Source organism: Echinops telfairi, unplaced genomic scaffold (genome assembly GCF_000313985.2).
Source record: "Echinops telfairi isolate 266 unplaced genomic scaffold, ASM31398v2 ScPeMD7_7410;HRSCAF=8448, whole genome shotgun sequence".
Classification (NCBI taxonomy): Eukaryota; Metazoa; Chordata; class Mammalia; order Afrosoricida; family Tenrecidae; genus Echinops; species Echinops telfairi.
Genome location: NW_022111310.1, coordinates 2023458 through 2045773, shown reverse-complemented (window position 1 = coordinate 2045773; position 22316 = coordinate 2023458). Strand labels below are relative to the sequence as shown.

At 49.4% G+C, this 22316-nt stretch overlaps 1 protein-coding gene across 2 annotated transcripts in view; it reads right to left on the bottom strand.

Moving 5' to 3' along the window:
* The window catches only part of LOC123522442 (stimulated by retinoic acid gene 6 protein-like), a 35054-nt gene extending 15754 nt beyond the window's left edge, over positions 1 to 19300 (bottom strand). The window contains exons 1-7 of one of the 2 annotated variants that reach the window (XM_045296619.1): positions 19173 to 19300; positions 8892 to 8967; positions 7468 to 7568; positions 6107 to 6237; positions 4968 to 5088; positions 3247 to 3292; positions 2710 to 2838 (exon numbers count right to left, since the gene is read on the bottom strand). In XM_045296619.1, coding sequence (XP_045152554.1) covers positions 2710 to 2838; positions 3247 to 3292; positions 4968 to 5088; positions 6107 to 6237; positions 7468 to 7568; positions 8892 to 8967; positions 19173 to 19192 — 624 coding nt within the window. In that variant the 5' untranslated portion in view covers positions 19193 to 19300. Of the gene's footprint in view, positions 1 to 2709; positions 2839 to 3246; positions 3293 to 4967; positions 5089 to 6106; positions 6238 to 7467; positions 7569 to 8891; positions 8968 to 19172 lie in introns of those variants that run through there. The other variant, XM_045296620.1, reaches the window with a different exon arrangement.
* Positions 19301 to 22316: the final 3016 nt, after the last annotated feature.

Here is a 22316-nt window from a genome sequence, read left to right as displayed (position 1 = left end):
CTTCACCCACTTTTCTGTTGTCCGTCCAACCTTTTGAAGTCCCATAGTATAGTACTTGTTGCATGGATGAGTGAATGTATGTACTTATTTTTATTTATGAAGCCCATTTATCACTTTGATGAGAGATGTGGAATTAAATCACATTATATATAATGTTCAATTTGATTATATTAAAGTCATTAAGGGTCAATTGAGTCTACTGGATTCAAAAGTACAAGCTGATGAAGAAACCTGTGGAAATAACCAAAATGGAAGAATGGCTAAAAGAGAATTTCAGAAGAAACACATTCAATTTTTAATCATTGGCTTTGCTTCCATGTAAACTCTGTGCCTCTTTTTTGCTTTTTTAAGAAATCATTTTATTGGGGGCTCTTAACATCTCTTATAACAATCCGTATATCAATTGTATCAAGCACATTTGTACATATGTTGCCATCATCGTTTTCAAAACATTTTCTTCCTACTTGAACTCTTGGTATCAGCTCCTCTTTTTTCCCCTCCTTCCCCAACCCTCCCAACTTCATGAGCCCTTTATCAATTACTATTATTTTCATATTTTACACCATCTGTTGTCTTCCTTTACCCACATTTCTGTTGTTCGTCCCCCTGGTGGTGGTGGGGAGTAATATGTCAGTCAGTGCAGTCAGTTCCCCTTTCTCCTGCTTCTCCCAACCCTCATGGTATCGCTACACCCATTACTGTTAGTAAGGGGTTTATCCATCCTGGATTCCATTTGTCAAGAGCTCTGTACCAGGGTACATGCTCTGGTCTAGCTGGATTTGTAAGGTAGAGCGGGGATCATGATAGTGGGGGAGAAGAAGCTGTAAAGAACTAGAGGAATGTTGTTTGTTTTGTTGGTGCTATACTGCACCCTGGCTGGCTCGTCCCTTCCTTGTGACCCGTCTGTGAGAGGATGTCCAATTGTCTACAGATGGGATTTGGGTCTCCACTCCAATCCCCCTTGTTGGCATCAATATGATTGTTTATTTTGGATCTTCTAATGCCTGATACCTGATCCTGTGGACACCTTGTGATCACACAGGCTGGTGTGCTTCTTCCATGTGGGCTTTGTAGTTTTCCTGCTAGATGACAACTTCTTTATCTTCAAACCTTTAAGACCCCAGATGCTATATTTTGTAATAGTCAGGCACCATCTGCTTTCTTCACCACATTTGCTTATGCACACCTTTTGTCTTCAGTGATCATGTTGGGAAGGAGAGTATCACAGAATGCCAGGCTATTAGAACAAACTGTTCTTGCGTTGAGGGAGGACTTGAGTAGAGGCCCAATGTTCATCTGCTACCTTAATACTTGCCTTATAAATATATGTACATAGACCTATATCCCTATCGTTATATATTAACGGTATATACATATCTATATTTATACCTCTGTAAGTGTCTTTTGCCTCTTAGTGTTTTTCTCTATTTCTTTTTACTTTCCTCCTGTCCCACTATCATGTTTGACCTTCATTCGGCTCTCAGAAATTCCTCTAAACTACATTGAACTTGATCAACCCTACTAGGCATTTTATACCCTCCTTGTCATCGATTTTACATCTCTTGTTCTCTTGTCCCTGGGTTTGTTGGCTCCCGCTCCCTTTCCCCCACCTCCCCATCTCCCCTGTCCCCCTGGGACCATTGGTTCCATTGTTTTCTCCTCAGGATTGTTTATCTTGCCTATCTTATATAGATAGACATGAAGAAATGGAGGAGGAGGAGGAGGAGGAGGAGGAGGAGAAGAAGAATAAGGAGGAGGAGGAGGAGGGGAAACTGGACTTGTTTGTTATGAAAGGTTTCTTGCAAGGGCCATGAGCTTTCCAGCTTGCTTCCCAGCTTGCTTCAGGGATTTGAATGGGTGCATTTCATGTGTTATCAAGCACAGCCTTACAGATCCTGGATGCTGGGGAGAGCTCAAGCAATCTGGCTATACTTATCAGCCAGCTGTGTGCCCAAATCAGGTTACACCTCCAGCCTTCAGGCCCCTCATCAGCATATGGGGCAAATAATAGTTCCTCCTTGTGAAATTTTATCGTGGAGATGAAAGGAGATGATATCTATAAAGCCCTTGTGCAGTACTGTGCCCGCCAGGGCTGGTGTCCGGTAGGCAATGGCGCCGTGTCATGCAAGAAAGGAAGACCTTTCATTCCTTTGCTTCACCTGGAGTCCCTGGGGGATGCGAATGGCTGATGGGTGCTCGGCTGACCATTAGGTTGGTAGTTCGAGTCTACCCAGAAGCACCCTGGAAGAACACCTTGTCAATCTGCTTCCCCAAAGCTAGCTCAGCCATTGAACACCTGATGGAGCACCAGTCCCTCTAACACAAGGGGCTACCGTGAAACAGCCATTGACCGGGTCTGTCTTTGGATCCACGGCTAGGAATGGTGTCCTGATAGATGTTTATATTTTCAGAGAAACTCCTCGACAGAAGAGTTATTCCTGTATTCAAACCTGAGAACTGTGGAAACCGCGAGTGACAATTGGAACGTGTGCAGCTTGGTGGTTAAGATGGTCGAGCCAACCGGTCTGGGTTCAAATTCGGGCTCTGCGATGGATTGGCTGGGTGACTTTGAGTAACTGAACTCACCTCTCTGGGCCCGAGTTTCCAAATCCAGAGTGTGGCAAGTGACGAGAGCAGAACCCCCCAGGACTGTGGTGAGGATGACACCCGCCATGATACGTATGCCCAGCACCCGGGACTTGTACTCACAGTCGGGAGCTCCCAGCCCAGGTGGACCCTCAGAGACTTGATGAACATGTACAGGAAGCGGCCCAGCAGGAAGGTGAGGCACAGCAGGGAAGGCCAGTAGAACACGATGCTCTCATACCTCCCTATAAACTGCAACAGAAGCAGGCAGGCCCCAGGGCAGTGCCAGGGGCGGGACCTGTGGGCACTCTCCCCCAGTCCAGCCTGCCCCCACCAAGACCCACTCACTCAGGGCTCACCCAGGACCACCTCAAATCTCAAGTCTACTCAGGAACGACTTGATATCGTTGGACCTCGATTTCCTCACTTGTCAAATGGGTTCCATGCTACCCTCCCCCCTTGCAGGCCTGGGTGAACATTGGATAATGTCTGCGATGAGCACCTTGATGAACACACAGGAGCAGTGCTGATGGCTCCAGCAAACCTTTGCTTACCCAGGAGGAATCTGAGGTTCTGAGAGGGGCTTATCCCAGGGCCAAGGTGTGAGTCGGCTGAAGGGATGGGACGTGAATACCCTAAACACAGCTCACCTGGACTCACCTGCCCATGGGGACACTGTGTGATATGAAGGATGGTGACAGAAAACCTGGAAAAGAACAGAAACAGGACCTGCAGCACTTGGGTGACCCTCCTGGCACACACACTACGAAAATAGCTCAAGCCCCACCATGCATCACTACCTCCCCTTGTCCTTGCCCCTTGGGAGGGCTGGTTCCCACCCAGACCAGACATCTGCTTGTGCTACCCTTCATGCATTCCACATGCCCTCATTCGGAGCAGTCTCGGAATCCACAGGTAGCAGACAGGGCAGAAAGGTCCTTGGCACCTTATGCTCCCTCCTTGCACGGCTCAGATCGGGCATCGGTTGACCAGAGTGGGGCAGGGGTGAGTCTAGAGTCCCACACAGAGGCACAGGCAAAGCCTAGGTGAAGAGTCAGGCCTCCTGGCTCTGCTTCTTTAAGTGATGTGCTCCCCTCTGGTCACGGTCATTCGGGAGCCCGGCTCCCAGTGGACCCAGGCTCTGAGTGGTTCCCAACAGCCTTTGCCCAAAGCCCGTCAGAACCCGAAGAGATGCACTCGCTCAGGTCTGACCCTGGATACTTCTCTCTTCATCTTGGGCATGGTGATGCGCTGGGAAGTACCTAGCAGTACCGAGTGCACAAATTGTGGTGGCAATTAACGCCATGGAATTATATTTTAAAATGGTGCCAATTGTATGCTTAAACATGGTAAATTTTATGCATTTTATATATATCACATTTTTTTAAAGTTAGAAAGAAAACCACATATCTTTGGGATTGTAGCCATTGTTATAACCATGGCTTACCAGCCACCCCTGACCTAATGCAGTGGCCCCCCACCCTGCACCGAGGACCCCGAGCAAATAATTTCCATGAGTCATGGACAATGTTGGATGGGAAAGCAGGCTCGCCACAGGGGTTGGTACCAGGTAATGAGCCCGGGGATTGACGAGTACAATTGTCCACGTGACCATTTACTCAACACAGTCCTTGGGACCAGCTCTGTGCATGCCGGCTCTATGCTAGGTGTGAGCACACAGAACTCACCCAGAAGGGCAAGACCCCTTCAGCCTGGTGGGGGCCATGATCTACCAGATTGAGTATCCACTTGTCACTAGACTAGGGAGGAAGGTGATCTGTAAGGGACTAGCGGCCCTGAGACACAGACACTAGAACACCTGGTCCCGAGGCACTGTCTTGTTTCCCGTGGCTCTTGGTGGGGACACTAGGATGTGTGTGGAATGAACAAATGCGTGTGGGACTTGTATGAATGGAAGTGTGTGCTCAACACTGGTCGTGAGTGGAGAAATAGGAAGGTGTCCCCCTGTGGATGCTGAGCTAAGGCCCGTGGTCTTTCTTCTGGCTCTGAGGATAGTTATGGCGATATAAAACAGAAGGGCCCAACTGGGACCCTGCTTTCTCCAGTGGGACCCACGGCAGTTTACGGAATGTTGTTTTCCTAAATTTGAGACCTTTTCCCCAAATTGCCACCTACTGGAGATACCTCATGTGAGGCAGATAAACACTGGCCTGACCTTATGAAATCTCAAGGGCAGGTCCAAGAAGGAGCTGCCGTGGGCCCTAGGCAAGTCACCCCTACCCACCCTGAGTCTCAATCTTCCCTCTGAGCAAAAAACGGGCCCCTCAGAGAACTCTCCGGTCACCTGCAGCCCTTGACCAGCGTTCAGTCCTGCACAAAGGAGCCTCGGGGGCAGGCACCCAGCGCCCGTCTTGTCTTACCATATCAGAGAGTAGCTGAAGCCGAGGATGGCACTGACCAGCCGGGACTCTGACGAGAGGCAGGCGAAGAAGGGGAAGTAGGACAGGCCAACCTCAAGGCCTCCGACCAGAAGCACCATAGCTGGGGAGACAGGGCCCGAGGTGGTGAGCTACCGTCTCTGCGGGCCTCAGCGGAGTTCTGGGGGGCTTAGGATTTCACGCTCTTTAAAAATCTCCGAGAAGAGTTCAGGAGAAGGACAACCTCCAAATTGGTTTGATAATAAGAAGATAATACTGTTGTAAAATCTTATGAGGACTAGACCAATAAAAAGAATTACAGATCAATCTCACTTACAAATATTGATTTAGAAATCTTGAAGTATTAGCAAACAGGGTCCAAGAGCCTATTGGGAAATAAAATAACACCTTACCCAAGGCGTTTATTCTAGAACTACCACAGAGGCTCAATAGGAGGAAACCCCGTTTGTATAATCGATCACGTGAACAGAAAGCCTTAAGCGGGGGAACACTCAGAGGACGGTCCCCAGAGAGATGGATATTTCATTATCGTGACGGGGTGACGTTTCGTGGATGTTAACATGTGCCCAAACTTTCCCAACTGCGTGCTTTGAAGAAGGTGTCCAGTGGCACCTCATCGTGGGTTTAATTTGCATTTCCCGATTCGAGTAAGGTATTTGTAGGCACTCGATAGAGCCCTCCGAAAGATCTGGCCCTGACAGGGAGGTTTGGCTGCCACCTCGGAAGGGAGCGTGGAACCTCTGCATTAGAGCTGCTCTTTCAAGGAGCACACAGGCAGGAGAAGAAAGAGACTTCGGGCCCATGGGCAATGAAGGCAGCATTCTCGGAGAAGAATTCTAGACCTCACTGACAGGAAGAAGGTGGCGATGGCTCTGATTCTGACGAGCTTTTTGGATGAGCGACGGAGAATGTGCTTTCTGACCCCATGTTACATGGGGTCCAACGTGCCTTTGAGAGCGCCACAAGGAAGCTTGGCGGTTCTGTGGCTTAAGCATTGGCCTTGGGTAAGCAACACGCTGAGAAGAACATTGACATGTGCCCCCGGTCCCAGAGGAACCCTGGCCTGAGGTCTCTGAGAGCGAGCCTTCCCACGGTGAAGTTCCCAGCAGCCGCCTCTGTACCTTGGGCCCACTTTGGGGCCTGTAGGGGCTGGTAGCCTTCTGAGAACAAGAACATGACTTTGTTGGCCGTGGCCCCAAAGGCCATTCCGTAGGACCACCGGTTATTAAACATGCCCACGAAGTCCAGAGGCCTGTGAATATGAAAAGGCATCTGTGAGACAGTAAGTGGCTCTGAGACCTTCTAGCTGGTCGGCTTCAAAGGAGCAAGCCCACCTTGGGGGTGGGGGCGGGGTACTAAAGTGAAGAATTCTTCAGATAAAATGCTTGCCCCCAGGAGATGCACGTCCAATGGACTCCAGTAAGCACGACATCAAACACACAAGGAGAGTTACGTCTGTGAGAGGCACGGGCAGTATGCTCGAGAGCCCGGAACAAGGAGTGTGTGCTAAGCAGTTTGGGGGATCCTTCCTGCACCCACTCCTTGCGATGTCTCCGATGGAGTTCTGGGTACCGGTGGCTAGGGTAGCACCATGTGGCCTTGCTTTCATGGCCACAGTGGATTGGGATATATGGGTGACCACCTGATCTTGGATGGGCCAATCGGATGCTCATCTGGTATTTTGAGTTTATAGCCCTATGGACCCGAGTCAGTTGGCAGCGAAGTTCTGGTCGGCAGAGTCGTGATAAGTGGGGATCTAGTTGGAGCTAGTGGCCAGCTGGGGTTTAGGGAAAGCGAGATCCCAGGTCATTGATAAAGTCAGAGAGGACAACGGGAAATGGTGCTGAGGGGGCGCCCGTTATATAGAACAAGCTTCAGTATCCCGCAAACTCCCGTCTCACCAGTTCCACTTCTCATGGGGCCTGCCTGGCTCATTTCCATGACATCGAAATCACTTTATAAAGATGTTTTCCTTTTATGAAAACCGTCTTGAATGGGTATGCCCCTTGTAATGGAGAGCGCTTTGACTAGGGCAAACAGAGGAGTTTGGGAAATGAGAATGGGCTTTTCCAAGGAAGCGGCATCCTTGAGCAAAGGACCCTAGGATGGCAGTGGATGGGGAGGGCAGCACATTGCAGGCGGCCACTTGGGCATCAGGGGCCAGGATTTCAGCTCCTCTCCCCTTTGGCTTGCTCTTTTCCACCTTTAAGGGTGAGCTTAAGGAGCACTGCTTCTAAGGAGCCTCCCTGATGGCCTATTCCCAACCAAGGGTACTTAGCTGTTCCTGCATCTGTGTGTCCCCTCAACACCAAGTTCATGTCCTGTTTCCAACAAGCTATCGCTTATTGCATAAGCTACAGCCTCCTCTGGGACGGGACCCTGGCCTGGGGCTGTGCAACGAGGAGGTGCTCAGAACACCCGTGAGGAAATGCATTTTAGTGAGCTGAGGTGCATAGTTCTTGCGAACCCCAGGGCAACTTACAGGATGATGCCAAAGTGCTTCCCCAGGAGGTGAGAAGCGTCATCCCTCTGTCTGCAGTGCTTTTGTCTTTGGAGGAAGGACAAGACCAAAATAATGAAGATCTGCAGGAAGAGAAGATGAGAGGCTTGGCGGGATTGTTCATTGTTGTCAGCCCTCCCTGGCAGAGGATGGGTGGCTGAGCAGAGGGCTCCAACCCCTCGGGCTCCTCCATGCTCCTCAGAGCCCAGCCCAAGGACAGACCACTTCTCTTCGTACTTGAGTCTCTGGTCTTGGGTGATGTCATCCATGTCCACATGTTAATGACCACATCTACCCAGAAGACCACAGACTTGAACCCAGCCCACACATGGCTCATGGGCTCCAGAACGGTACCGTGGCAGTTACATGATCTTCGGTCAACTTGTGAAGGGGAGGAGTCTAGTCTGTCAACCCGGTCATAGTCAATGAGACCTCTATGTGGGCATGGCCTTCTCCTGAGGATTCTGGGAACTCCTATCTTTCTCCGGGAGGCAGGAAGCACACTCTCTCGGCTTGACATTCCTGTTGACAAGTCACATGGAAATAGGCTGATGGAGCTAGAGCCCTGGAACTGGAGGAGCCACGTGGAGACCCATGCCAGTGCTGAGATGCTTCCACCACCACTGGATCCACAAGACTTTCCACCCACTGGCCTGTGCTCTTCCTGCATTCAGCATCATTGCATGGCTGTGTGAGTCTAAAGAGGAATTTATGGACTAGTATTGACATATGGGGTAGGACGTATGGACTTGATCTGGACTGGGCTGGGATGTTTTCTCAATATTCTACTGTCCTTGATATAAAGCACTTTCTTATACCCATGAGTCTCCCTGGATTTGTTTCTCTAGTCTCACCAGACTAACACAGGCAGGTACCACCATCCTTCCAATTGTGCAAGTCACACCCTCAACTTCTCCTTCTCACAACCTCCTCTATCCAAGCCAAAACCCCTTAGCAGAAAGACTACAGGGCTCTAATGGGCCTGGCCTAGCCCATTTCCACCTCAGTCCCCCACTCCAGCCAGCCACGTCCCTTCTCCCAGTTCCTCACACCCCTCTAGCTCCCTCCCTGCCTGGAGGTGCTCTTTACTCTTCCCTTTATCTAGCTGACTCCAGATCTCCCAACAGACCTCAACACCTTGATGATTTCCTCCAAAAACCTTTGCAGGCTTACCTAAAATCGAATATGCCTGATGGCTGGGCCTTAAAAGCCACCTTCTCAGGCTGACTGGAACTAACACTTGGCTATGCATTTTATAGATGAACTCGGGGAGCAAGTCAAGGTTTCAGAAGGAAACTCAATTGATGACTCTCTCGTGATTCGTCTAGTCCTCTTTGGGAGCCTGCGCACAGGGGCAACCCCACCTCCTTTCCTTCTCTCCTTGGCCCTCCTCTGCCTTTACTTACTGATGGGATGAGGGAGTAATGGAGGAAGAATTCCATGTCCATTGGGCTGACACAGGTGTTGTTTAGTTGCCTGGTTCTGAAAAAGAGGCCAAAAGGAAAAATTCACCTCCACAGTCATGGCTGCCGTTGGTCAGTCCTGGGCTCCCTAGTCAAGCATCTGGCTTACAGCCCACTGAGACCACTGGATTGTTTCCCATTCGGCTTTCTCAGCGTCGGTGCTCTCACCTGTGATGCGCCTTCTCTAAGCGAGTCGATCAACTGTTCTATTTCTCTCTCCAGCCTGATTATCCAGCCAACAGCCCTGCTGACTGGATCTAGCATCTTCCTCACCGGGGTGTCACAAGTGGGGTAGATTCCATTTCTGTGGAGCCCGAAGTTTGTAGAATCAGGGGTGGGGGGAAGACTTTTAAAATAAAACTATAAGAAATATCTTACTTTTTCAAATTTTACAAAGACAGCTGACCATGTAAATGTAACTAGGGCCTCTCTTGCCCCCGCAGAGTCCAGGAAGAGGTGCGTGCAAGTGAGGGGCTGTGAAGCTGAAACTTCATTAACTTTAAAGGAAATCAGTCCACTACAGACCCCACCTGAAAGCACAGTTGGAGGATGTTCACGGGTAATAAAAAAAAATGAGACTATGATGATGAAGAAGGATTTAAAAGCTATTCTGACCAGAACATACAGCCAAACAAAAAAAGGCAGTTATTGCTTTTTAAAAGATGCTTGGAATTCAATTGTGAACTGAATTACCAGAGGACACCCCACATGAGAAGAGAGAGAGGTGGGTGGGGATAGGTGTGGTGGGCAGAGAAAGCTCCCTGGCTATCAAGTTCTCAATTTGCTCAGGAGGAAGGCAAAGAAATGTGCCTTCAAGAATGCCCCTTGTCAGCACCCTTATTTGACATTGTGCTGGGAATCGTAGCCAGGATCATTAGACAACAAAAAGAAATCAACAGAGCCCACGTGGGCAAACAAGAAGTGAAGCTCTCACTCTGATATGATTTTATATAGACAGAAACCCAAAATCTCCACCAAAGAAACCACAAACTGTTGGACGCAAGTAAGAGATTTAGTAAAGGAGCAGGATACAAGATGAACAAGCAGACATCCATCGGACTCCCGTATACCAGTGAAAAGAGCTCTGAGGAAGACATCGAGGAAGCAATACCATTCACAGTAGCCATGCAGAAGAGGAAATGCCCAACCAAAGAAACAAACGATCTTATAGAGAAAATACAGAATGTTATTCCAAGAAACCAAAAGAGACCCACACAAATGGAAGGCTATCCCATGTTCATGGATAGGAAGACAATATTGTGAAAATGTCAATACTACCTAAAGCAGCGGTCCTCAACCTGTGGGTCATGACCCCTTTGGGGGTCGAATGACCCTTTCACAGGGGTCGCCCGATTCATAACAGTAGGAAATTTACAGTGATGAAGTAGCAACGAAAATAATTTTATGGTTGAGGGGTCACCATAACATCAGGAACTATATTAAAGGGTCGTGGCCTTAGGAAGGTTGAGAATCACTAACCAAAAGCAAGCTACAAAAACAATGCAATCTTGATCCAATTCCCAACATCATTCTTGAAAGACATGGAAAAACTAATTGCCAACTTCACAGGGAGAGAGAGGAGGCCCAGGATAAGCAAAGAATGTCTCAAAAAGAAGAACAAAGCAGGGGAAGTTGTGCACTACCTGACCTCAAACCCTATGGCACAGCCACAGTACTCAACACAGTCTAGCTCCGGTGGAATGAGAGATAAGCAAACCCATAGAACTACAGGATAGGAAACCCAGAAGTAAAAGCATCTGCCTACAGACAACTGACTTTCAACAGAGGACCAGAGAACATCACATGGGAAAGAGGTGCCCTCTTCAACAAGTGGTGATGGAAAAACTGGATCTCCATCTGCAGAAGCATGGAACAGGGCCCATACCTCACCTCGTGCACAAAAATTAACTCAAGATCGATCAGAGGCTTAAATGAAAACCCCAAAGCTATTGGGATCATCAACAAGAAAACTGGGGCAAACCTCAGGGCCCTAGTGCAGGGTGTGCATGGACTACAAGATGTAACAAAGGAAGCACACACAGTGAAAGACAAAATAGATGACTGGGACCTATTAGAAATAAAACACTTATGCACATCAAGAGATTTCATTAAAAGAGCAAAACAAGAGCCCATGGATTAGGAAAAATCTTTAGCAATGACTTAATGGACAAAGAACGAATTACTAAAAGCTACAGAATCCTGCAACACCTCAATAAGAAAAAACCAAACCAAACCCATAAATAACCCACTTAAAAAGAACCTGAATAGACCATTCACAAAGGACAGCAATCAAATAGCTAATAGATGCATGAGGAAATGTTCTTGTTCACCAGCCATCTAGGAAATGCAAAGCAAAACAAAACAGAATCACAAATGCTGGGGAGGGCATGAAGAGATGACTGAACTCATATACTGCTGGTGGGCTCGCAGATTCACACAACCACTGTGGAAACTGATGTGGTGATGCCTAAAACAACTGGCAATAGAAATATTATAAGACCCAGTAATACCGTTGTTGGACATACACCCCAGAGAAATAAGAGACAGACTGTAAATAGATGTATGCTCTCCCATAGTCATTGCAGCAGAGTTTACAATAGCAAGTAGCTGCAAATAGTCCCAAAATCCCCATCAGCAGAAGAATGGATTTTAAAAAAGCGAAACACCTCGGTGCATACACACAGTGAAATACTGCTATTCATCCCTAAAAACAAAAACAAAGAAACGGTGAAACATAATGGGGAGGGATCCCTAAACCACCATGCTGAGTGAAGTTAGTTAATGACAAACGGGCAGATACTGTGAGTCCACCACGGTAAGGATAAACACCAAGATGAAGGCACACTCCTGCTTCCAAGTGACCCAGTCGGTTAACCAAGTCTGCCAAACAGGATGGCAGAGAGCCTGGCGAGTGCCCACGAAGCATGCAGCACCCTCTGTCTACGTGGGTCTTAAAAACCACTTTGACAAGGGCCACCTCACTTCAGCTGGGGTCAGTTTTCAAGATTGGGGGAGACAGAGATGACCATTTAGACGCAGCCATAAAAAACTGTGCTAAGGTCACCCCAAACCAACCGACACTCCTGTCAGAGTGATAAGTGATCCCTGTGGGGAATTCAATTCAAGAAGAAGGGAGGAGAGCATGCATGTCTTCGAGAAGGTACGTGCATTCTGTGGGTAGGAAAGTGGGGAGAACCAATCTACCAATGGGAAAAAGCTTCACCAACACTATGTGCGATCCGAGGGGAAAATAGGCTTCATACTGTGGGGGGTACAAAAAAAGAAAAAAACAAACAATGGAAAAAAGCTCCACTGGGTGGAGCTTTCATCGTGTGCGTTTTTCTCACTGGTCAAGCATCAAGCAACTCACTCTGAGTTAGTGCACCCAGTGGCATCACCTGGGAAGGTTCTCTCTGATCACAGTAAAATTTTTCATAAAAGCGGTTTCACTCAAACTTTGTATTTTTGTGATGGCCGCTTTAAGAGAACAACGTGTGGCTGTGAAATTTTGTTTCCTGCTTGGGGAAAATGCTTCAGAAACTGTTGTGATGCTGAACACAGCTTACAAGGACAGTGTTATGGGAAAAACTCAAGTGTATGAGTAGTTTTCTTGCTTCAGAAAAGGTGAAATGTCAATTGATGATAAACCTCGCTCTGGACTTCTGTCTACTTCCCAAATGGATGAGAATATTGGCAGAATTTGTGCACTTGTGCTTGAAGACTGATGAGGGACCATCGGAGAGATGGGAGTTATCTGGACTATTGTGGAGCTCAGGTCAGCCAATTGTGACAGGAGATTTGTGAATGAGAAAGGTCGCTGCAAAATCCGTGCCTTGGGTTCTGACTGACCAGGAACAAAATGTTGAGAAGAAACATGCTGTCCTTTGAAAGAACAGCTCCCAAGCAACCAGATGTTTCCCCCCCCCCCCCAAGGCCATTATTGGTGATGAGACATGGTGCTATTTTTATAACCCTGAAAGCAAACATCAATCAAGCCTGTGGAAGTCACCACCATTACCTCGCCCCCCAAAAGCTTGTCAAGTGAAATAAAAGATTAAGATAATACCCATTTGTTTTTTAGTTACAAGGAGGATAGTGCATTTGGAGTTCATTTCATCAGGTCTGACTGTTAATCAAACTTTCTATTTAGAGGTTCTGAAAAGATTGTGCAACAGCATGTGACAAAAGAGGCCTGATTTGTGGCAGACGGGGGCCTGGGTTTGCCACCACGACAATGCACCTGCTCACACAGCCATCTCAGTGAACCAGTTATGGCAAAAACCAGCTTGCTTCTCTTGCCCCACACACCTGACTCACCCGACCTCATGCCGTGCAACTTCTTCTTTGACGACTTAGAAGAGGTGAGGAAAAAATGAGGGAGGTGCTGTCAGCCATCCAAACAGATAAGTTTGAAAAATGCTTCCAAGAATGGAATCGCAGATTTGACAAACGTATTAAGTGTACTGTAGAGTACTTTAAAGGTGATAAGTTTGTTTTGTTAAAAAAAATTAAATACATAGCTTTGGGGGGGGGGATTCCATTTTTTGGGTTACCCTCTCCTATGTTCCTAATTGCACATATTAGACTTAGTTTCTATTCCACGCACAGTGACCCAAGCCATGTGCTATATAGACAAGTGGGACTTAAGACAATGTGTACCTGCACGGCTTGTTCCAAACAAAATGTGTTGTTTCTGTGATCAGTGGGCGGCTGTAGGCAAGTTCTCTCCGTCATGCGCTTGCCTTCGTCTTGTTAACCAGAAACAAGAAACTCACTGCCATTGCGTTGATGCCGACTCACAGTGACCCTGTAGGACAGGATAGAACTGCCCCCTGTGAGTTTCCAAGGCTGTAACCGTCTATGGGAGTAAAAAGCCCTGTTTTTTTCCCGAGGAGCAGCTGGTGGTTTCAAACTGCTGACCTTGCAGTTAGCAGCCCACGGTATGACCACTTTGCCACCCGAGCTCCTTGGTCTTGTTAAGATGCCTTCAAAAGGAGGTCCAACCCAAACAGTGTCTTCCAAGGGGATGTCCTGGGCCAGTTAAATTCAAGACAGAGAGGTAAGCCCTCGAAAAATCTTATACAGGCTGATGTGGGGGATCCCAAAGTCATTTCGATAGAACTTTTTTCAAAGGACCCAGATGATTAGAGGAGGCCATTAGGAAGAAGTTTTAAGAAAGCTGACAACTTCATTGGTGAGAAAAAGGCTGGGAAAGTTACTCTGAGTGGAGTATTTTCCCAGGACAATACGCCTACTCATTCTTTGAGAATAACTAGGGCTGTTGGAGGGGAAATCTGCCCGACAGCTCTGATCTTGCCCCTTCAGACTTGTTTTATTAAAGAACCCCATTTGAGTTGCTCAAGGAGGCCCAACGTGCCGTGTCGGTGTGGTGTGAGACTGAAGAGTGCGGAATTGTTGGAGGAAGGGTCGGGAGACGGAAACATAGCCTTCGAAGTCGGTAGATGGAGATGGAGGACATGTTGAGCAACAATAGACAATAGCGTCACATTTCGATTTTTTTGTTCTAATAAATGATTCTGTGATTTTGTAACAAGACTGTCTGACTTAGCCTGTATGAGACCTAACATGCTTTTTGATGAATGACCCTGCCTCAGCCCAGATTCCCTGGTGGGTTTATCTCTGGGTTGGATGGGCTGAGCTGGGAGTTAGCCTGGGAGCATCTTAGAACAGCTGGGCTCATGGAGGGTAGATAGGGTAGCTCTCTAATTTAGGGGTCTCTAGCTATGGATACTGGCCCCCTGGATTCACTTTCCATTTCAGCAACCACTGCAGGGACTACATAGAGCAAGTGCTGCAGTCAGCACAAGTTAGAAGACCATGAAGCTCTCTCCCTTGGACTCTGAGGGTCACGTTGCATCTCTGGTGTACTGATGATGGCTTGTACCAGCTTGGCAGAACCAACTGTCAAATTACCAGGAATGTTGCAAGGCAGTTGTTAAACACAACCTTTCCTAAAGTTAATTTATGTACATTTACAATTAAAACAGTTACTAATAAAAAAATTACTTTGCAAACAAAGGTAATAAATACTCAAGTTTGTCACTTCCTAATTCCTTTGTTACTTTTTAATATTATCTGTGTTCTTAGGATTATATGCCACTATTGTATGTGTGTGGTGGAAATACCATACCATGATGTATACTGTATTTCTCTTCCTAACTTCCCATTCAGTAGTGACATGTTGGTAGCTGGACATTAGCACGAGGGGGATATCTACACCATGTCCAAGCAAATGATACAAATCAGGGCTTCATTATTGCTTTGAAGGCTATCTATAAAGTGACTGAGAAAATGACTATAATGCAGATTGAATTTAAATGTATGCTGTTTGTAACCATTAGAAATTGAGGAAATAGTCTTATCCGAATGAAAATAAATAAATAAGAACATATCCAATTAAAAACGTAGTTCCCAACCACTGACAAACAAAAGTGACATTCTGACGTACATCTTTATTGCTTCCCATTTTCCTTATCCATTAATGTAAATAAAAATATTAACCAGCACTCATGTCAGAAATATAGACTCATTGGTCAATGGCAAGCAAAGCTGGCTTCAAATGAAGAAGTTCAGCGAAAATCAATGAGAGACTTCTGTGAGAATTAATTAGCTATATGGAATTTGCAATAAAGAGCATTGGGAGCATTTACTGTTTCTGAATTGTGTGCATTGCATCCTTTTTATCAGTGCAGGTTATAACGAACTCATGTACAATATATGGACGTAGTTCAGGGAGCTGGTGATTATTCCCTACCCAGGATGCCATGCGCTCTGAGTGTGGCCAGGATTCTGATGACGTCTGAGTTTGGAGGTAAATGTGAATTATGCTTTAGAAGGAAAGAACACAGAAGAGACACAGCAGCCCACCTGACCCTTACCTCCTACACTCCACATTGCAATCTTGTTCCCATCTCTGTAAAATGAGGAGATGGGCCCACATCAGTGGCGTTATGTTTTTTTGACACGTCAAAATTGTTCTCCAATATACATTATCCAGTTAATGTGTGTGTATGTGATTTTCACAAAGCAATACCCTTAATACACATCGTGCTCTCTGACGGTTTCAGTTGGATTCCCTTCTCTCATGTTTTGTTCCATTTTATTTTGTAAAATGATGGTCATGAGTTAAAGTCCATGACTTGGCTCTCGGATGATTGCTAGAGATCCACGCCCCCCGCCCGGCCTTTGACTGGAAGACACCTTCAGAAAGTATTGGTTTTGCCCCATCGGGTTCCTTCACACCATTCCTCGATCAGATGTGCAAATAGTGGGGAGGCCATTTGGGGACTCTAGCTCAAGCCCTTATCGCCTCTCTCCTGCACAGTGTGACCAGCGTCTCTGTGTCCTACCTCCTGCTCCAGGGCCCCCAGCACCTGGCCTGCAGGACTCTAGCTCTGAGCGCTTCTACTTCATCTACAGATGGGATTTTTTGCTTCCAATCTCTCACTTTTAGACCGTGGACTTGTTCAACTTGGAATTCCAACCATTCATCCCTGGCTTCTGGCTTGGGGTAAAGTACATCAAGAATCCACGTGAGTGTTTGCTGCGAATGAGTGAGTGAGGAGAAGAGAAAAGAAAGGAGGGAGGGAGGCCTATTGTGCAACTGGGTCACAGCTGTAATGTGGATTTGACCTCAGCAGTGACTTGAGGCCACTGACTTGCAGTGACTTGCCAGCCTCTCTGTGTGCCCAGTGCCTGGCTCACCATCTGACAGGAGCTGGTGCTCCCCAACGTGTCCTGAGTGGATGGATGGACGGATGGATGGAAGGGAAGCTAACGTGTCTCCAGGGTGACTGCGCACTAAGCTGGGGTACACATTTATGACCTGTGCTTGCTGACTCCCTGCACTCTCACCACGATGGGCAGAGAGGAGACTATGAGCAAACAGGGGCACTAACAGATCAAGAACGTTGCCCGCGATGGCAGAGTAGGAGGGAGGGCAGGAGAGAGTAGGATGAAGGAGGAGAGAGCAGCATGCTGTGCTGTGTGTCTGTTGTGCACAGGGCGGCACGACGCAGCCCTGTTCCCACAGAATGGAGACTCCCCAAATGGCCTCGGGTCATGAGATCATCGAGACTTGGGATCATCGAGACATCGAATCATCGAGACATGGGATCATTGAGACTTGGGACTGGTCACTCAAAGGCTCTCAAACACAGCCCCAACTGGTGTTTTCCCACCCTCTACAACACCATCCAGTCCTCGTGCTGACGCATAGAGGCCCCCGGTGTGTTTCTGAGGCTAACTGTGTACGGGAGTAGAACGCCCAGTCTGTCTCCTGGAGCTGTTGGTGGTCTTTACTCCTGTCACGATGAGTCTGCCTTGATTCCAAAGCAGTGAGGTTGGAGTTTGGCGTTTTGGACAACACCACACCTGTATCAGGGAGCCAGGGAGCCCTGCTTGGGCACTTTTGACAATGAGGAACCCTCTTTCCCTCGAGGCAGAAAGTTCCATCTTACCGAGTCAGCGAGGCCCAGAGGAGAAGCCTGGTCTGCAGCCTTGCAGACATGAAAGCGAATCCCAGCTCCTCCCCTCCCAGTCCTGTCAACCGGATGAGCTGCACCCTCTCTGGGACTCACTCTCCCCATCCTTAACATGGATCTAGTGCTTGCGGCACAGGGGGTCACGGGAATCACATACGATGAGCGTCAAGTGCCAGGCATGGGAGATGAAGGAGTGTCATTTCTCCATCCCATCCCTTCCCTGCTTTGGTCAGTTCTCACCAAAGAGCGGCACTTGTCCTTCCACTGAGCTGAAAGGGGACCCTCACTGGTAGCATCTTTCCCCCTCAGCACCAGCCCCTGGCTCCTCCTTTGCCAGAGTGTCTGGAGCCAGTCTTCCCCAGGCTGGGCAGTGACCTCTCAGCGCTCCTCACAGAATCTTGTTCCTTCCGGTCCCTCCCCAGCTTCACCCAGGGCATGGGGCACTTAGCCAGGCTGCCATCCCAAGGCTTCCTGCTAGAGGGTGGCAGGCTCTCCCCTTCCATCAGGGCCACCAGCCACACCATGAACTTCAGTCCCTTATCTAGTTAACCAGTAACTGGAGTAGCTGTCAGGCCTGGCCCATGACCAGTCTCCCTTGCCATCTGCCGGTCAGGGGCCCCCAATGACCCATCTCTGCCCAGAGTGGCCAGCTGGCCTCTTTTTGCAGCCCTCATGTGAAGAGACGTGGCCAGGAGACCCAAGTTCAAGTTCAGACCTGCAATTGAGTATTGGGGCTCCTTAGCCTGGGAGACCCACAGGTTTGAGTGGGGTTATTTCTGAAGTAAGAGGCCAGACTGCTGGGAGCCGGGAACATACTATAATTGCCTGAGCGGCCAGCCCACTGTTGGCAACTGTCTTACCATGAGTCTGTGTCCCCTGAGATGGGAGCTTGTTATGCGTGGGGATCCTTATTCATCTCTGTGTGGCCAGTACCTGGCTCAACATCTGGTGGTAGCTGGTGCTCATGAATATCTCCGGAATGGGTGGGTAGATGGAAGGGAAGCTCAGGGGCCTCATGGCCCGACTGTGCGCCAAGCTGGGGTGCCTGTTCGTGACCTGTCCTCTGAGAGAGCACTGTCAGCAAGCTGCTTCACGAGTGAGGAAAGAGTGCTGAGGTCAGCCTGCTAACCACAAGGTCAGCAGTTTGGAACCACCAGCCGCTCTGCAAGAGAAAGCCAGAGGGGGCTTTCTACCCCCGTGAAGATTCACAGTCTCGGAAACTCCCAGGGACCACGGTACCCTGTCTGATGGGGCCACGAGGAGTCAGCATGGACTCGGTGGTGGAGATGAGTTTGGCTTTCGCAGGTGGGGAAACTGAGGCACCAAAAGATCAAGCTCCTTGTCCAGGCTGACACAGCCAGTGTGCGTGGAAGCCAGGGGCCAGACGAGCTGGCTCTAGCATGATCACTCCTGGGGTTCTTCCCCACTGCCGAGTGCCACAGGCTGAACATGGCACCCTCAGTCCCGGCCCGGGGCTTGGACAACACAGACGAGAGAGAGCCACAGGGTGCAAACTGGAGAGGAGCGATATCTAGTCCCAGGCCCAGGACCCAGAGTTCAGGTTCACCCCCACCCCGCCTTGTGGTTCCTGCCTCAGCCTGTCTAGAGATTCGTGAACCCAAACTATGGGCCAGTTTCCACCAGTCAACAGCGCCTGGGAAGAAAGCTGTTGTCGCTGCTGCTGCCGCCGCCGCAAGGCGTGTGTCGATTCTAAACTCACCTCAGGCTTGTGGAGTACATGGTGGCGGGCTGGCAAACACGCTCCTCTCCTTGGGACCCTTCTCAGGGATCCTCCCGGCCCTCGGTCATCATTTCTTTTCAAGTTCGGATGTTCTGCTTCTTCTCTTCATCGCGCTCAACAACAAAAGAAGACTCCCTAGAGAAAAGGCAAACATCCGGTCAATCATTAACGGGCGAAATGGAAGCGGCAGGCCTCTTCCTTGTTGAAGAACGCAGGGATTGTTCTTCGGGCTCCCTCCTTCGGGCTCCCTCCGTTCGCAGGCTGCTCTTGCAGAGGGCCGGGCCCACGGCTGAGCCCCCTTTGACCGGGGTTGAAAAAGCATCGAATCATTCTTGCAGCCATAAACTAGGGCTGCGCCCACGATTCCCCGGGAATGAGGCAGGCCGCTGGTCCCAAGAAGGGGCTGGAGGCAAATTCGGGGATGGGACCGCTGACGCCCGTCCCAAGAAGGCCAGTTCCCCACTGGCTAGCTGTCCTGTAGGCCTCTGGCTTCTCTTCTACACAGAAGGCCCGTGCTGGGCCCCCAGGCCCCTGGCATCTTGCGTGAACATGGGACATGGTCTCAGGGATGCACTATAAGCAGGAGGGATGTACGTCATCTCTGGGACAAGAGAGTTGAGACAGTTGGATCTTTTCCAACGGCTCTTTCTCCACCTGCTGGTTGGACGCCAAGGCCCTAAAGGAAGTAGGATCTCAAGACCGGAAGGCAGCTGGCCCGTCACGGTTTGCCCTTCACGGGCTGGCTGGTGGGCAAAAAACTACGTTCTAGAATAATAATCCAGTGAAGTATTGGGGGTGGGGGCTTATCTGTTCCAGCGGCTTGTGTGACCCTAGCTCACACTGCATCGAATATGGAGGACGTAGTAGCATCAGGTGACCTGAGCCCTTTGTTTTAAGGGTCAGAACACTGAGGTGTAAAGAAGGGACATTTACTAGTTACACTAGCCAAGCCTCAGAAAGCTTGCTGAGCCCACATAGCTGTGTCCAGGGCTCCTTCACAGAAGAGGCCACTGCTGCCTGTGCCAAAACCGGGCACAGGCCAATGACCCAAGAAAGACCAATCAATCACAAGTAGCACTTATCTACCATGTGTTCTGAAGATTCTGCCCAACAAGAGGGGGAAGGGGGAAACCACTGGCCTTTGGCTTGCAGCAACCAAGCATCTCATCACGGTTCTGCCAGAGTAGAACACCGACAAGCTGGGCTGATTCATTGGATCCATCACATCCTCTATCCCAGGACACTGACCTTGAGACACAGAGCAGGAGCCAAGGAGGGCCCCGAGAGAGGCATGGACATCTGAGACGCGTGGTTCATCGGGTGTCTCCTGCTGCTGACGCTTTGATGAGATGTCAGGGTCCTAACTGAGCTCCCTGTTTCTGGGGCCTGATGGGAACTGGAGCTCAGGTGACCTTCTGTCAATCCAATCAACTCGTGGGCCTGTAAAGAGCACCAACACACTCATCACCCAGGAGTCCTTGTGGCTCCTCCTTTGCTCTCTTCATTCATTCTGCCCCTTACCCATCCCTTCATCTTTGTGTCAGGGACGCAGGAAGTGGGTGTGTCCTCTTCACTGTCTTCTCTCCCCTCTTACGCCCTGCAGCTAAGTATTGGAAATGATGGAGTCACAACATGGAAGGAGCCTGGGCCTCTGCATCAACACTGGGGCAGAGCCAGCCACAGACCAGGAATGCCTGTTTGAGTCTGCACATGAAAACCAAATAAGCTTCTATCCTATTAGAAATAAATTTCTATCACGAATGAGAAACGTTTTTGTCAGAAACCCAGGCTCTCATCTTAGCTCTGCCTTTGGATTGCTGTTTGACCTTGAGCAAGCCCCGTCCTATCCTGGACTGCAGTCCCCTCCTCTGAAAAACTAAAAAGTCTGAGGTGGTCTCTGAAGACCTCCCCTCCCTACCTGACCCAACTGAGACATCACTTTACAAAGCCTGGCCTCCCGCCTCAGCCCCCATTGCTTCAGGCAAACCCACAACCCTGGGCCACCAGGGATTATCTGTAGGCTTTTCTGGTCTCTTCCAAGAGCTCCATCTCCCAGCACTGTGGCCCAGTCTGTTGAGATGTGCTATCACGTGGATTCTGACCCATTGCTCCACAGGGCTTTCTTGGCGGTTCGAACTTGCCCTTGGCTCTACAGGAGAGGAGACCGGGTGATCTGCTACTGGAAAGATAGCTGCCTGGGACCCTCTGGGACTGCCAACACACAACGACAATGTAGCGAGATCGCCCAGGGCCAGTCAGGTGACACAGAAAGCTTCCTATCAAGAGCTGTTAACCATGTGGCATGGGGGTAGTAACTGCAGGGAGCAGCTGCCACCCTTAGGACTCAGAGAACCAAGGGAAGAAAGGCTGGCATAACTCGAAGGTGGAAGTGGGTAGAAGGGGATCTGAGGAGCTGACACTCAGACCTCTGCAGGGTGTTGCTTGGCTGGGGTCCCAAGAGCTTGGGACTGAGACACAAAACTCCCACAACACCAGGAGGTCCACACAACTCCAAGCAGCACTCTCAGACCGGCCTCCCGACCTGCCCTGTCCATGTGCAGACCAGGCTCAGCTGACAGCTAAGGAAACCTCCACACAGAAACCCTCTCTGTGCCCTGCCTGCTGCACCCCAAGCCCACCAGCCTGCGCCCCAAGCTCCGAGCCCGCTCTCCACTTCCTCTCTGTTGGGCAGCCTGGAAAGTGCCCCTGGGGAAGCCTGGGAAGATGTGGGGCTCTGCCCTGCCCAGGCCACAGCTGTGAGCTCGGTCCATACCTGGTGCCTACAAAGAGTCGTTTTTTACATTTTTGTCCGAGGCAAATTCGCAGTCATTCTGTCTGGCTGCCCCGTATCTGAGGCACCAGCTTTGCAGAGCTGCGCCTGGTTTCATTCCCTCGTACACAGGTGGAATGGCTGGGCGGGTTTTCCTTGTGCTTCCCCTGAGAAGCACTTCCCCTTAGAATCTGCTGGAGGGTAGCCTGTCAGAGGTCTGGAGACAGGGTTTCAGGCTCCTGCATGAGGAGGGCTATCCAGCGGTTCTCAACCTGTGGGTTGCGACCCCTTTGGGGTTCGAATGACCCTTTCACAGGGGTCGCCCGATTCATAACAGTAGCCACATGACAGTG